Genomic DNA, 14,460 nt, shown 5'->3' with positions numbered 1-14,460 from the left:
AAAAAAAAAGTAAAACTGAAATCTTTGTTACACATGTAAAATATTACATTTTCTAAAGTCTTTTTCAGTATCTAAAGACAAAATATATTCTAGATTATGTGGAAAAATTGTTATTACATTGGGGTTTTTAACCCTACATCTTGAATTTGATTAGAAGCTTTTGTACATAAAAAGCCTAGCTTCAATTATTTACCTTTCAGGGATGAAGAATCTCCAGCCAGCAGATCATATGAAACCTGCAGAAATCATTTTTACGTGAGAGGATAGACATACTTTTCATGGGCTGCCCACAGCTGTCTGCCTGCCTTTATAATTTTTTATGGCCCTTGAATGTTATAAATATCCAAATGGGCCTTGGCAGAGAAAGATTTCCTACTCCTGATTTATTATATAGTGAAGTTTGTTTCTGGAAACATGAGTTAGATCTCTCTGGAATTACTCTGTTCCTGCCAGTTTGTTGCTTCCTGGCTACTTTTAACTAAAGTGTGTTTTTTAAAGAAAGGGTTGAAATGTGAAATCCACTCATTTTCAGAAATTTTCCATACTAGAAACTGTGTTAAAACTCATGTGTTTAATGAGTTTGACAGCCAAGAAGTAGTCTATTTGAATGTATGGATTGGTTTATTTCTGTACAAAAGAAGAATGGCTATCCTTGTGAATTTCCTCTTGGACCTTGGAAGTGTCATAGGGGTAGTCAGATATGAGATAATGGCTATTGTGGAAATAAGAAAGTGTCAGGTTGGTTTTTTTTTGCATAAGACAAGTGTCTTCCTCCTCTGACTCTTTCAGCTTCATAAACACTGTTGACTTTCCCCTGATTCTCTTTGAAGCTCTGCACCACTTGCCTTGCACTTTGGCAAGTGTAGGGAATCATAATATTCTAGCTTGAATTTTTATTGCATTTTTACACTAAAAAACAAGTCTAGACACTGATTTTCTAGAGTATTCACTTAGAGAGAAAGGAGGTATTTTTGCAGAACTTTTTTACTTACCAGTTCAACTTTTTTTTTGGTTGTTTTTAATTTTTTTTTTTTTTTTTTTTTTTTTGGTCAGTCATGGGGCCTGAACTCTGGGCCTGGGCACTGTCCCTCAGCTCTTCAGCTTAAGGCTAGTGCTCTACCACTTGAGCCATAGCACCACTTCCAGCTTTTTTCTTTTTGCTTATGTGGTGCTGAGGAATCGAACCCAGGGCCTCAGGCATGCAAGGCAAGCACTCTACCACTGAGCCACCTTCCCAGCCCCTGTTTTTAAATTTTTTTTAATTTAAGTAGTTGTACAAACAAGTTCCCATTGTACAAAACAGTATATGTGTACAAAGTGTCTGACAACATTGTCACCCATCTCTCTTAACTCATCCTTTCTCTCACTTTTTTTTAATTGAGATTAGGTGATTACATAAATTTCACATATTTCACAGTATTGTGGAATAGTGATACTTAAGAGTCACAAACACATTTTAACTTTCACAAGGCAAATTGTCATTATCATGGTCTATACAGTTTGTGAATTCTATGTGCTTTGACAATACAAGTTATTTTTTCCACATCAGGTGATGTTTACATTTACAGTTCAACTTCTAAGAGTGTTCTCATGGCTATTCTTTGCTGTTTTTACTATAAAGGGAAGTGGTTCTTTTTTTGTTTTTGTTTCTTTTTTTTAATTTTAAAATGAGTTTTGTTATCTTCATTTTACAGTTAATGGGGAGACTTACAGAGAAAACTTATGTGACTTTACATAGCCATACCTAGCATTTCAAGCAAGAAAACCTTTTTGAGTTATTTAATGGTTGATACATGCAAATATGCTCAGAAGAAATAGGCTTAAAGAAATTCCATAACCAAAAAAAAAATTCCATAACCTTCTTGAGGTCATGCAAAAGAAACTGACTTTCTGGTCAATGAGCAGAAGTGGCTGTAGGTACCCTATTAGAGTCCCAGTTGCTGACCTAGAAAAAAAAAAAAAAGAAAAAGAAAAGAAACTGACCTTTTCATCTTCCACCTTCCTTCTGTCCTTTTTTCTTTTTTTAAAATTCACTCAGGTTTATAGCTATTTGTGGATATTTTGTTGCTGAGATGTTTTCTCCCTGTAGGTGGAAAATTCACTGGCTTTCTTGTTTTTTGTTTTTTTTTTTTTTTGTCGGTCGTGGGGCTTGAACTCTGGGCTTGGGTGCTGTCCCTGCACTCTTCAGCTCAAGGCGAGCACTCTACCGCTTGAGCCACAGCACTACTTCCGGTTTTTGTGTGGTTTATTGGAGATAAGAGTCTCATGGACTTTCTTGCCCGAGCCGGCTTTGAACCGTGATCCTCAGATCTCAGCCTCCAGAGCAGCTAGGATTACAGGCGTGAGCCACCAGCGCCTGGCTTCGCTGGCTTTCAAACCCAGATATCAGTTGTTTATATAATTAAATAAAAGTAATCCTCAGTCAGGCCTACAGTGATTTAAGTGTATTTTAAATACTTAATTTTTTAATTTAGAATGTGAACTCTTTCTGGATAAACTCTCTAGTGAAAAGTTACTTATGTGCTTTTATGTGCCTAGCATATGTTTTAAAATAGTTCTAAGGTGGTTATCATTTCTATTTTATAGGTGATACACTGAAGAGTCTAATCACTTGTTATGGTACCTGAGAGCCCAAATTTTCATGGTGATTTTGCATCAAAGAAATGAGAGGCTGATCATTTTTTTAGTGATAAAATGCGTTCTATATATTTTTCATAGGCAAAGGGTGTTGTGAATACAGCTGTATCTGCAGCAGTCCAGGCAGTTCGGGGCAGAGGAAGAGGAACTCTGACAAGGGGAGCCTTTGTTGGGGCTACGGCTGCTCCTGGCTACATAGCTCCAGGTTAGTACTGTATGAGATTATCTGCTTCTTTGGCACCTAGACCTTCATTTTCCAGGGTTATACAGGGTCCTTGGGATATAACACATAAAATTATTCAGAACTTCAAATGAAAAGAATGTATAGCCAGATGTTGGTGGTTCACGCCTGTGTGGTTCAAAGCCAGCCCAGGCAGCAAAGTCTGAGACTCTTATCTCCAGTAAACCACCAGAAAACTGGAAGTGGCACTGTGGCTCAAGTGGTAGAGTGCTCACCTTGAGTTAAAGAGCTAAGGGACAGTGACTAAGCCCAGAGTTCAACTCCCACAACTGACAAAAAAAAGAAAAAAAGAAAAAAAAAAAAAAGAAAAGAATGTACAGACTACCGTAGGCTTTTTGTTGTTGTTGTTGGTGGTGGTGGTGGTGGTGGTCATGGGGCTTGAACTCTGGGCCTGGGCACCGTCCCTCAGTAATTCAGCTCAAGGCTAGCACTTCTGCTTATGTGGTGCTGAAGAATTGAACCCGAGGCCCCATGCATGCAAGGCAAACACTCTTACCGCTGAGCTACCTTCCCAGCCCGCACCATAGGTTGTTTCCCTTGGGTTTCTTTTTCTTGGAGGAAGATGACAGATGAGCAATATTGGACTTGGTTTTCATTTTGAGAATGAGGAGAATCTATTTTGTGGGAACATAGAAATTGCGTTGTGTATATAAGAAGAGAAAAATTGTTAAGGGCCTTTTTAACATGGGTTGGGAGTGCATATAGGTGGGGAAGACTTTATTAGCATTTGTTTTTTTGGAAACCATCAAAGGAAAAAATAGTACAAATGATTTGCAAAACCGAATATATCCTGAACTTGCTTATTATACACTGGATGTTTTCATATAAATTATTTAACTTAATTGTGCTTTTAATATTCACCGTATTTTTCCTCAGGTAGAAATTAATTTCCAGATAATGAAAATAATATATAAAATTGAGTTCTAGGGAGATAAAGGTAACCAGCCTCAATGAAACAACTGCTAAACATCAATGTAAGGATTTGAAGTATATGTTTGTAGTTCCAAAGTTTGTGTTACTCTTTTCTGCCACGTGGCTTGAGGGATAGCTGCCTTCTTTGTGCTTTCCATCCAGATCCCTATGTGGTTTTAACCATGGGTTTCTGGTAATTTTGTTAAAATGAAGTTCTTAGCAATATTGGACTGAGGAAAATTTCCACATGACAAGCAAGCAAGACCCTTGTATTAATTGGTCAAGGTGAAACCTGTATAACTACTAGGTTTTAGCCAGGTGCCAGTGGCTTATGATTGTAATCCTAGCTACTTATAGGCTGAAATCTGAGGATCACAGTTTGAAGCCAGTAGTTGGGCAGGAAAGTTCTGAGACTCTAATCTCCATTAACTACCAAAAAGCCCAAAATGGAACTTGTGGCTCAAGTGGTAGAGTGCTAGCCTTGAGCAAAATAAGCTTAGGGATAATGTCCAGGCCCTGAGTTCCAGCCCCAGGGCTAGAACAACAACAAAAAGATTAGGTCTTAATTCAGTAAGATTTTTTAGGTAACATCCCTATAAATTCCCTTATAATTGTATGTTCTTCTAAGTAAAGTAGAATAGCTTATTTGGGAGTTTTATGAGTGATAGGGCTTTGGAAAGAGAACTCTAGAGGTTGATTCCATTTGTATTGCTCCAAGATATGTTCTCATAAATATGTGCTTTATCACATAGTAGATCTAGATTTTGTTCTCATGCAGATTACAGTTTGAGGGGGCAAGATGTGTTGACCAGGTAGTAGCAGTTACAGATTGAGGTGAGCAAGCATGGAGGAGATGATGCCATGAAAGCCTGTAACAGAGGACCCTGATGTAGTCTAGTTGGGTCTCTGAATGTTTCCCTAAAGAAGTGACACTGGAAGGGAGCATTGGAGATGACATTTTAAAAGTTTTTGAAGTTTTACAAAAAGATATTCTTTCGTGGCCTAGAGAAGATTCATTCAGTTTAGGTCAGTCTAGATAATGATTAAGTTTGTGCCATTTCTGGAGCATATTCTGTGTGACATGGATTATTAAAAGTATTTTTATATTGACACAGAGGCTAAGTGATGCCAAAAAATAGATATAACTGAAAATACCTTGCTCATAAGAGGCAGTATTAGATTCCCAATGGCCTGATCAGTAACCAGTTTCATAGTTGTACTTTCATCTGTTTTTAAGGAGCCACAGTGTCAAAACTGTAGCATAGGCAAAGTACTTATCAAATTTCCTGAAGTAGATTTTATATACAGACTTTTTTTTTTTTTTTGGTCAGTTGTGGGGCTTGAACTCTGGGCTTAATTTCACCTTTGGCCATTGCTGTCATGTCCTCATCCTACTGATTATTTCAGCTGCATTGTTAGTGGAGATGTGGCTCAAGTGATAGAGCACCAGCCTTAAGCAGAAACACCAAATGAGTAGTGAGGCCCTGAGTGCAAGCCCTGGTACCATCACCCCCAGAGAGATTATGTGTGTGGGGTGCATGTGGGAAGGATTTAGCTGCATTGTGTCCTGCTTAAATCTACAATTTAGTGAAGTACCCAGTTTAATATAATTCAAATATAGACTAACATGTCAAGAAACCAAGAACAAAACCTGCCACCCACTAGGAAATGTTTTGATTCAGGGCCTGAAAGCAGTTCACTTCTTTGGCATTCTTTTGAGTGCTTTATCTCAAACAGAAATTTTCAAAGTTAACTAAGATTCATTGAATGCTCAAATGGGGCAGGACAAACACTTGAATTTGGACTGTTCAGTATGAAGGCAGTGTAATATAGAATCAATAGCTGGGTGATTTCCTAGGAAAGGTGACATTTGATCTTGAACTTAAAGGATAAATTATAGTTGGTTATATAGAGGAGACAAAACAATGCATTTGAGCAGAAGAAATAGAAAAAGGAATAGGTGAAAAGGCTAGATTTGTTTTGGTGTAGAGATTTGTCTAGAGCCCATTTAGGTGTCATGGCTTTTTTCTGTTGTAGAAATTATTTTCCAGCTGGGCACCATTTACCTATCACCTGCAATCCTAGCTGATAAGGAGGCTGAGATCCAAGGATCATGGTTTGAAGCCAGCTGGGACAGAAGGAAAGTCCATGAGACTCTTAATTCCAATTAACCTTCAAAAAGTTGGAAGTAGAGCTGTGGCTCAGGAGGTAGAATGTTAGCTTTGAGCAGAAAAGCTCAAGGACAGCCAATGCTCCTGAGGTCAAGCCCCAGGACCAGCACCAAAAATTCCCCTCCTCCAAAAAAACAAAAATCCCAACACTTTCTGGAGACTTGATGAAGCAAGTTTGTATTTACATATTGGAAAATTAAAAACTGAAACTTCTATTAACATGGTGTTTCAATCCTTACACTATAAAGAAACATGGGAGCTTTTTTATTTTAAAAATGAGTAGACGGCAACTTAAACATTATTTATCCAAGTAAGGATGTATAAGAATTAGTGCCAGAACTAGTTTGCTAAAAAACATCTGTGTTCTTTGTACTGATTCTTGTTTAATAAAAGGAGCATTTTTTTAAATAGGAGCATTTTTAATAAATACCAGATGCTAATTTACTTAGAGACCTGGTGCTGGGCCAGTCATTTAGATATCAACAAGTCATGGACTTTGCCCCGGGCTCAGACTTGAGCCATGTGTTCCCTTAGATGGCAACTGGGGCCTCAACCTATTCTGTCAGTTTTCACAAATGAGATGGGGAAAGTGCTATTTCCAACTTAGAGAAATTAGTGATTTGAATGGTTCTAAGTATTCTTTGGTTTAACAGATGCTATATATTCTGCAAGGTGTAGATGATGTAAAAATGGGTAAGACTTGGCCTGTGTCACTCTAGTAAGAAACATGGACAAATGGCTAATTAAAATGCTGAATGGAAATGAAATGAAAGAGAGACATAGGATATTGTGGTGGGTTAGTGAGAGCCTTATGGGCACAGCGTGGCTAGACTATAACTACATTTGGGCATGATTCTCTGTTGTCTAGCTTCTGGCCTAGGTAGTTTGTGAATCAGGCCAATGCAGTTGCCTTTGGTTCTGAATTGATTTGCATTCTTCTTCTTCGTACCAGGCTATGGAACACCTTATGGTTACAGTACAGCTGCCCCTGCCTATGGTACGTACACAATCTAATTGATTCCTCCTTTAGCAAGTCTGTCAGAACAATCCAAAGCACAGTTTGTATCCAGAGTTTCAGTCAGTAAATGAATCAGGGGATCTCAGACCTAATTATTTTAGTGACACAACTTAAATTCCCTTTGGAAATGCCACAACCTTGTGGTTCTTGGTTTGGTTAGAGTTGCTCTTCTCTCTGCTTTGCCTGATTGAAGGACTGCTTGTTCTAATTGCCTGTTTCTGACCATATTGAAATTAAATATTTTAAGTAATCCTTCTTACAGCCAACTTACACTCCATTCAAAGGCTACTAAAGGGCCATGGTCAGTTTCTAGCCTGGTTGCCTGCCAGCTGTATAATCACATTAACATTTCTGGTTTGGTTTGTATCTGTGTGAACAATGGGTGATTTGAGTCAAAACTAGGAAACAGTTACTTCAAATTTGTAGCTATCATCCTTTTCTATCCATTTTGCTTTGGGGGCTGAGGTAAATGGTTATCATTGGTCCTAAAGAGGAACTGATGGTGGATTTACCAACATGTTCCATAAGTTCTTCTGCAAAAAGCCAGTTGTTTATTCTAGAAAATCAATAGCCTTCCCCCAACCCCAGTTAAAAAAATAACAGCAAATATGCAAATTAACTTCATTGGCCCTTTGGATAACTTTTGAATGAGGTTTATGTGGCAATGGAGGCAGTAGGTTTGGAGTCAGTGATATGCTCTTAGTTTCCCTAACTCAGGTGCTATATGTTATAGACTCAGCCATCTGCAGGATGTTTGTAATTGAGAGAAGAGATAACAAGAGAGTATGTGTGCGTGTGTGTGAGAATGTGTGTTGGCACAGCCCCAGGCTGGGTGTGCATGCACACAGAAAGCAGAAGCCCTTCATGTGTTGCTCTTTGTGACATGAATCCTCTACTTGAACATTTTCCTCTTCACATCAACTCTGCCATATTCATCTGGATGAAAATTATAGATCTTTAAGACATTGCTAAATCGAATCTTCATTTGATTTCATAATTGTAGAAATAAGTACAAAGTGAATAGTTTGACTTCTTTGCCCATTAAAATAGTTTATTATATCTTGAAAAGTTGTAGAGAACTGACAAGGGCCAAACATGTGGAACATTTTTTTTTTTTTTTTTTTGTCAGTCGTGGGGCCTGAACTCTGAGCTTGGGTGCTATCCCTCAGCTCTTCAGCTCAAGGTTAGCGCTCTACCACTTGAAAACCACAGTGCCACTTCTGGCTTTTTCTGCTTATGTGGTACTGAGGAATCCGAACCCAGACCCTCATGCATGCAATGTAAGCACTCTACCACTGAGTTACTTTCCCAGCCCTGGAACAAGTTTTGTTTAGGCAATATAAAGCCTGGACTTAAATCCTTTGCTTGATAGGTTTGAAGGTTCATGCTTGTAATACCAGCTGCATAGTAGGTAGAGAGAGGAAGGTGAGGTTTTTTGGTGAACAAAAGTTAGACCTTATTATCTCAGCAACCAAGCTGGGTGTAATACCTGTAGTTCCAGCTACATGAGAAACTTAAGTTGGAAGAGCATAGTCCAAGGTTGGCTCCGGGTAAAAATGTGAGACCTTGTCTGTAAAACAAATTAAAAAAAAAAACAAAAAAACTAAAGGTATAGCTCAACTGGTAGCATGCTTGACAAGCACAAAGCCCTGAGTCCAAACCCTAGTACTGCCCCCCTCCAAAAAACCACCTTAGCCTGTTTCCCCTCAGACATACCCAGGTATGGATGAGGGCTTCCCCCAGTTCTGAGCTAGAGTAACATTATGACAGTTGGGAATTGAGGACTAGTCCAGGTTTCCTTCTGAATTGAAACTAGCTCTTTTTGATTTGGCCATTGGCTTCTGCCCTTCATCAATTTCTGGATATATCCTTATTGCCACATCTTTCTCGATCTAGGTCTGATCCCTTTACCCTGATCTAGTACATTAGATTCATTTGCTTTATTATGTCTTACGTGAATTCTTTAGAGCCTGCCTTCCAGGGCAGATTTTTAAGTCTGTCTTTGTAATAGTCGCACAGTAGGTTTTTCAGATTCTTTAGTTCAGGTTTGCCAAAGACTGCTTGCTTTTTCCTTTTAAAGCAATTTGTATCTAGATTCTTAGGTTACATCCATGTTTTTCCTTAGTCTTTAATTTTCTCTCTTGGTCCTCTGTTTCCTCTTTTAACATTATACTGTCACTCTGTGGCCTCTGAGCCTCAGTTCAGAGGGCTCCTCTCTTCCATCTGCCATATAACTGACTTCCAAAACTGGTGAAGTTTGATGCCCCCATTTTTCACATAAAAGATTTGGTTTTTAAATGTTACTGTGATGCAAACCTACTAAAACGATGCTTTATTTTGGCTGTAAGGTAAATATGTCTTTTGGCCTTTGTAAAGCTGTTGCATGTGGGGTAATTTCCCTCTGATCATCTGGTGCTCTTGAATACCTGCTGTTGCTGCTTTGTGATTTCTCCGTAGGTTAAATATCAGAATAAGCATAGGAACAGATTTCAAATCCTGCTTGAGTATGCAGAAGTTTGTGAGGCCACAAGAACGTATTAATTACAAAATTTAGAAAGTAGTTAATCTTTCCAGATTTGCCATGCCAATATTGGCAGTAGCCATTAAGAAGATGAACCCAGAGGCAGTTCTCATTGTTTGAGGCCTGCCCAGAAAGCTATGCTGTATATCTTAACAATCCCTGTTTCTTCTTTAGTATGTGATGTGCCAAATTGAGAACCAATGTGGATTTCAAGAGTTACTTTAGAATATCAATATCAATCAGTAGCATTGCTTTTGATTTTTAAACTTCAAATGACAGCTCACTCAAAGTGTCATTTCTCAGTATCATTTTTTCCTATGATGTAGCCATCTCACTTTTGAGTAGAAAAATATCAGAAATACAAGAGTAATTTCAAAGTAGGAAATCTGAAAAAAAAAATTGGGCCTCTTCCAAATGGTTTATGTTGACTGACTAATCTGGAAAAGGTTAATGATAATTACTGTAAGACTTTTTTTTTTTTTTACTTGGAATTTTTATTCGAGTCCTCTTCATTTCTTTTCTCTGTAGGTTTGCCCAAGAGAATGGTTCTGTTACCCGTTATGAAATTCCCAACATATCCTGTTCCCCACTACTCATTCTTTTAGCAAATGACAGAAGCTCATTCCTATTGAACAACTATACAGTACAATGCAGAATGTTAGATTGAAAAAGCCTTTTTATCCTGCTTTCATTGAACACATACTTGATCAAAATTATTTGTAAAGAACATCTTTCCTACTTTTTGATTTTAACAAATACAAATTTAGTTCTCTAAAACTTGAAAACAGACAAACAAAAAGAAACCAGTTCTGTGAAACGGTACCTCATTTCTGGAAAATAATTTATACCAGCCCTTCTGTTTTAGGGAAATAAGTCTAGCAGTTCAAAGTTTAAGTTTTAAGAGAGTATCAGATTATGTAAAATTAAATTTGTGGAGGATGTATAGAGTCTCAGACACTGATCACAAATAAAATGCTTTGTTGTAACACAGAGTACTGCCTGGTTCCTGATCCAGTCACTGATGCTTAGCTGAGTGATATCTACTTGCCCCAGGGCACTTTAATTTGGGCTGTAGTTATTTTTTTTAAATACAATAGAGACTTTTCATTTAAACTTTAACTTTGTAAATATTGAAGTGTGTAATTAAAACCAATAAAACATGGGTTTGAATATTGTTTTAGCTTATTATTTTTGATATGTTTGGTATTAAATCATAGGGAATTGTGAACTAACAATAACTTAGCCCTAGAGACCCATTCATTTGTAAGGAAACTGCTAAAACAAAGCAAAGGTGATTGTTAGCTTGAGCCAGTGTACTTGCTTTGTAAGCTCTTGTACTCCGGATGTACAAGGGCATCCCTTTGATAAAGGTTACATTCTGTTATCTCAGAATTTCTGATTAAAATGATGGCACTACTCAGAGATGGGGAAGGAAGACTGTGATTATTTTAGTTTACAATTTCCAAGTTTTAAAAAATAAATTAATTAATCACCCTCTTTTGTTCTTGTGGCCTTCTTCACTCTGTAAGATACTGTGTTCACTCCCTGGCTTTTTACATGCAGATAGATTAGCAGTTTTTCTGGGATTCCTTGAAGGGTCTCTTTTCCTCTTCAATTACATCAGAATCTAAAGCAGCAACAGGCTCCCCATAAAAACTTGCTCTTCAATTGTCCCAGTTCTTGTTGAGTGCTGCTGTGGAAAGTGACAGGTTTCAGCCATGGGTCAGCATTTATTTTTAAGACACCTATGATGCTGGTGGAAACTGATGAGTTGGTTAACATTGTGCTGTTCTGTAAAGGGTGCAGACTGAAGCCCTCCACCTGCATTCTCACCTTGTTTGGAAAGCTGATGATATTACTAGAAGGTAATGGTTTCATTAAGGTACTCACCCCCATGAAGGCAACAGTACGGTCTCCTGTCAACATTTACAAGTCACTGTGACTTAACAGTATCTGTGGTTGGTGTGAACTAGCTTTCCTTTTTCCTATTAAATTCTGCTTTTCAAAACTGAACAATGCCCATCAGTGAAAGTGGGCTTTTCAAAGTTTAACAAATTGAGTGCCAGATTTCTTTGAGACCACTATGAAGGTGAAATGGGTAATAAAAACACAAATGTTAGCATCACTTCTTAGATGCATAGCACACAATAATTTACTTCTTCTCCTTGACCTTTTGTCTTTATTAGTGGTGGGTGATACTTTAATAAAACCGCATCACTTGCTGGAAATAGCTGTAATTTATCATTCTCATCCTGTGCATTAGTAGCTAGACATAAACAAGAGGGGCTCATTTCAGCTGGTAGTTGTCATGTTTCATTGATTCGTTTTGCTGACCTATGGATGAAACAGAGCCATCACTGAGAAGAAAAAGCATGGCTGGTAGTACCTAGTTTTTATTAATTAAATATTTACTATAGTCCTCTGTTTTTTGGAATACTGTTAATTGGCACTTGCAGTTATACTATTATTTGAAATTGATCATCAAATTTGGAATCTCCTTGGAGATTTTGCTTTAGAAAATTTCTTTGACTTACTTCATAACCCCTCTCTGATGGAAAAAAGGGAGCTGTGCTGTTTTCCAACATGATGGCAGTCATTTCAAATGGTTTCTACCAAGTCTCTCTCTTTTTTTTTTCAATTTTGTTGTTTGTTGAAAGTTACTAACCATGTTGTAAACCTGCCCAGTTGCTGCAAACTTTTACATTTCTCTGCTTTACTTAAAATAATTGAGCTGTCAGTCCTTTGTTAGAAGTGGTAACCATGCAAGTTCAACTGTTTAAACTCTGTAATGAAATAAGTGTCCCCCCTACCTTTTGCCCTTCCTACCCCTCCATTTTGTAATGAAAATTCCACTTACAGCTGAAAGAGCAGAGAAATCTAAATGAAGCTCTTGGCTTCACCAAATTGTGTGAAATTAACATCAAGTTTTGCTTCTCTGCTCTTTTTTCCACTGTAGGTGGTTTTTTCATTGACAGCCCCTATTGCCAGCCTCTGAGCGTCGCACCATTTATTATTCACTTGGGCCCTCAAGATTTCTTCTCTGACTTCTAGAACCATCAGGTTGTCTGGCTTGAAATGGCAATTTCTATGTCTTGAGGCTTTCCAGCTTTCAGATACACCACTCTTGACACCTTCTTTTTGAAAGCAATGACTGAGCATTTTAAAGAAGAGCAATACTTTGTCCAAAGCCACAGTGTCTGTTTTAAAACTTCCTTTGGAAACCTAGCAATATCTGTATTTAACCCCTTTAGCGTAGCTCTTGTCAGGGAGTTTACAGACCAATTAGAATTTAGAATTCGCCTGTGAGCTGTGCTATCTTCTGACACTTTTTAAACTTTTTTAGCACATAAGTCCAATAGTTACATTCCTGACTGTGTCAGCTAGCAGTATTATCATTTCTCCGAGATTGGGATCTTCCTTAAGCCATATCTTTCGGTGGGGGCTGGCGCCTCACCAGGGATGTGGCTAGCAGCCTGTGTCTCTTCAGGCTGTAGGAGTGCCCCATCTCTTGTGCCAGGTAAGGGTCCCATAGAATTCCAACATACCTCATGCTGACCAGGTAGATCACATAATCCTGCAAAGTAAGGAGTTGGGTTTACATAGTTCCTGATGTTGTTTGTTATCTCTCTTAAAATTGTTAACCTGGGGAACAAACCACTGATTAATTCTGCCAGTGTTAGCCTTTTCTTTTCCTCTTTTTAAAAATTGGATGAATGTTTGAAAATCATGAATCAGTCACCATTATTAAATGAAGAGCTGGGAATACCTCGTTAATGTATTTTAAAAACTGGTGTTGGACCTCTGTGTATTTCAGGTTAATACTTTTAAGCAGTTTTCAGCACGTTTATCTCACTTTATTCTCGTTCTCCTCGGACCTTCGTAGCCATATCACTTGTATAAAATAGGCTGAGATATAGTGACTGTAAGCTGTGATCTCAGTATACAAAGGTAAGCTCTTTTATTTTCTGATTAAAGAGAAAAATAACGCAGCCTGCATAAATGACAATCATATGATGTATTTGATCTTTTAGGTCTTATGTCATCACATTACTTAAAAAATTTTTTATGGTCTAAATAAAATGTAAAATAGTTATTTTCAGCATTTGTCTTAATACCCTTGTAAAATGCTTTTTATTCAAGAGATACATATCACATTCACTTAGAAGTGTATGTGTATAGAAACATAGAGTATAACATGTATGCAAATTACATGTACATGCAGATACTTGTTTAAATATAAACATCCAGTGGTAGAGCCAGATCACCTAACAAGTGATGAACAGGGCGGGCTCTTGGCCAAAGTGCTGAAATTTCAAAAGCAGCAAGATTGGTGACAGTGCTGTTGGATCCATATGTGTAGCTGCTACACAAGCTCAGAATCAAAGTGCCAATTTCTCAAGGAGAGAAACTTCTCTGAGAAATGAAAATCTCTGATCTGTGTTGTATGCCCAGTACAACAACAGCAAGAAGCCATATTTTTATTTAAAAACAAAAAGCAATAGAGAATGAAAAATCAGACAAATTAAAGAACCCAAACCATTAAGGTAACTATGGGAAATAAATGTAATTGATTGGGTTGAGCTAATTACTTGCAGAATCAACTTTGGCAAGATTCAGAAAAGTGAATACTGAGTCTGTGGAGTCAAATAGACAAGACTTTTCTAGGTTAGCAGCTAAAATACTTATATCCCACTTTGTTCAGTCATTATGGAGTTCATTTGAATGCTGTGAGGGCTAGGCCAAATATTTTAATAAGGATTTGCTTCATTCAGTGTGACCAAAATGCATTATGTACTAGATAATCTCTGCTAAGGCTGTATTTTACATACATATGTATGTATATATGTATACACGTATATACACATATATGTAGGGAGAGAGATTAAAATGAATTTCATGTTTTATATTTGTTTCTGAGCAGTTTATTACTAACTATAAGGTTGCTAGAACAACTTTTTCT

The 14,460-nt window shown here is 37.6% G+C and overlaps 1 protein-coding gene across 5 annotated transcripts in view; it reads left to right on the top strand.

Moving 5' to 3' along the window:
- Strbp (spermatid perinuclear RNA binding protein) overlaps positions 1 to 13,593 on the top strand; it is a 114,839-nt gene extending 101,246 nt beyond the window's left edge. For 3 of the 5 annotated variants that reach the window (XM_070013236.1, XM_070013235.1, XM_070013237.1), the window contains exons 16-18: positions 2,719 to 2,842; positions 6,914 to 6,958; positions 12,457 to 13,300. In XM_070013236.1, coding sequence (XP_069869337.1) covers positions 2,719 to 2,842; positions 6,914 to 6,958; positions 12,457 to 12,551 — 264 coding nt within the window. In that variant the 3' untranslated portion in view covers positions 12,552 to 13,300. The other 2 variants (XM_070013244.1, XM_070013238.1) reach the window with 2 other exon arrangements.
- Positions 13,594 to 14,460: the final 867 nt, after the last annotated feature.

Source organism: Dipodomys merriami, unplaced genomic scaffold (genome assembly GCF_024711535.1).
Source record: "Dipodomys merriami isolate MVZ:Mamm:240054 unplaced genomic scaffold, mDipMer1.0.p SCAF_11, whole genome shotgun sequence".
Taxonomy (NCBI): Eukaryota; Metazoa; Chordata; class Mammalia; order Rodentia; family Heteromyidae; genus Dipodomys; species Dipodomys merriami.
The sequence above is the reverse complement of the archived record's forward strand: the minus strand, read 5'-3'. Positions and strand labels throughout refer to the sequence as shown.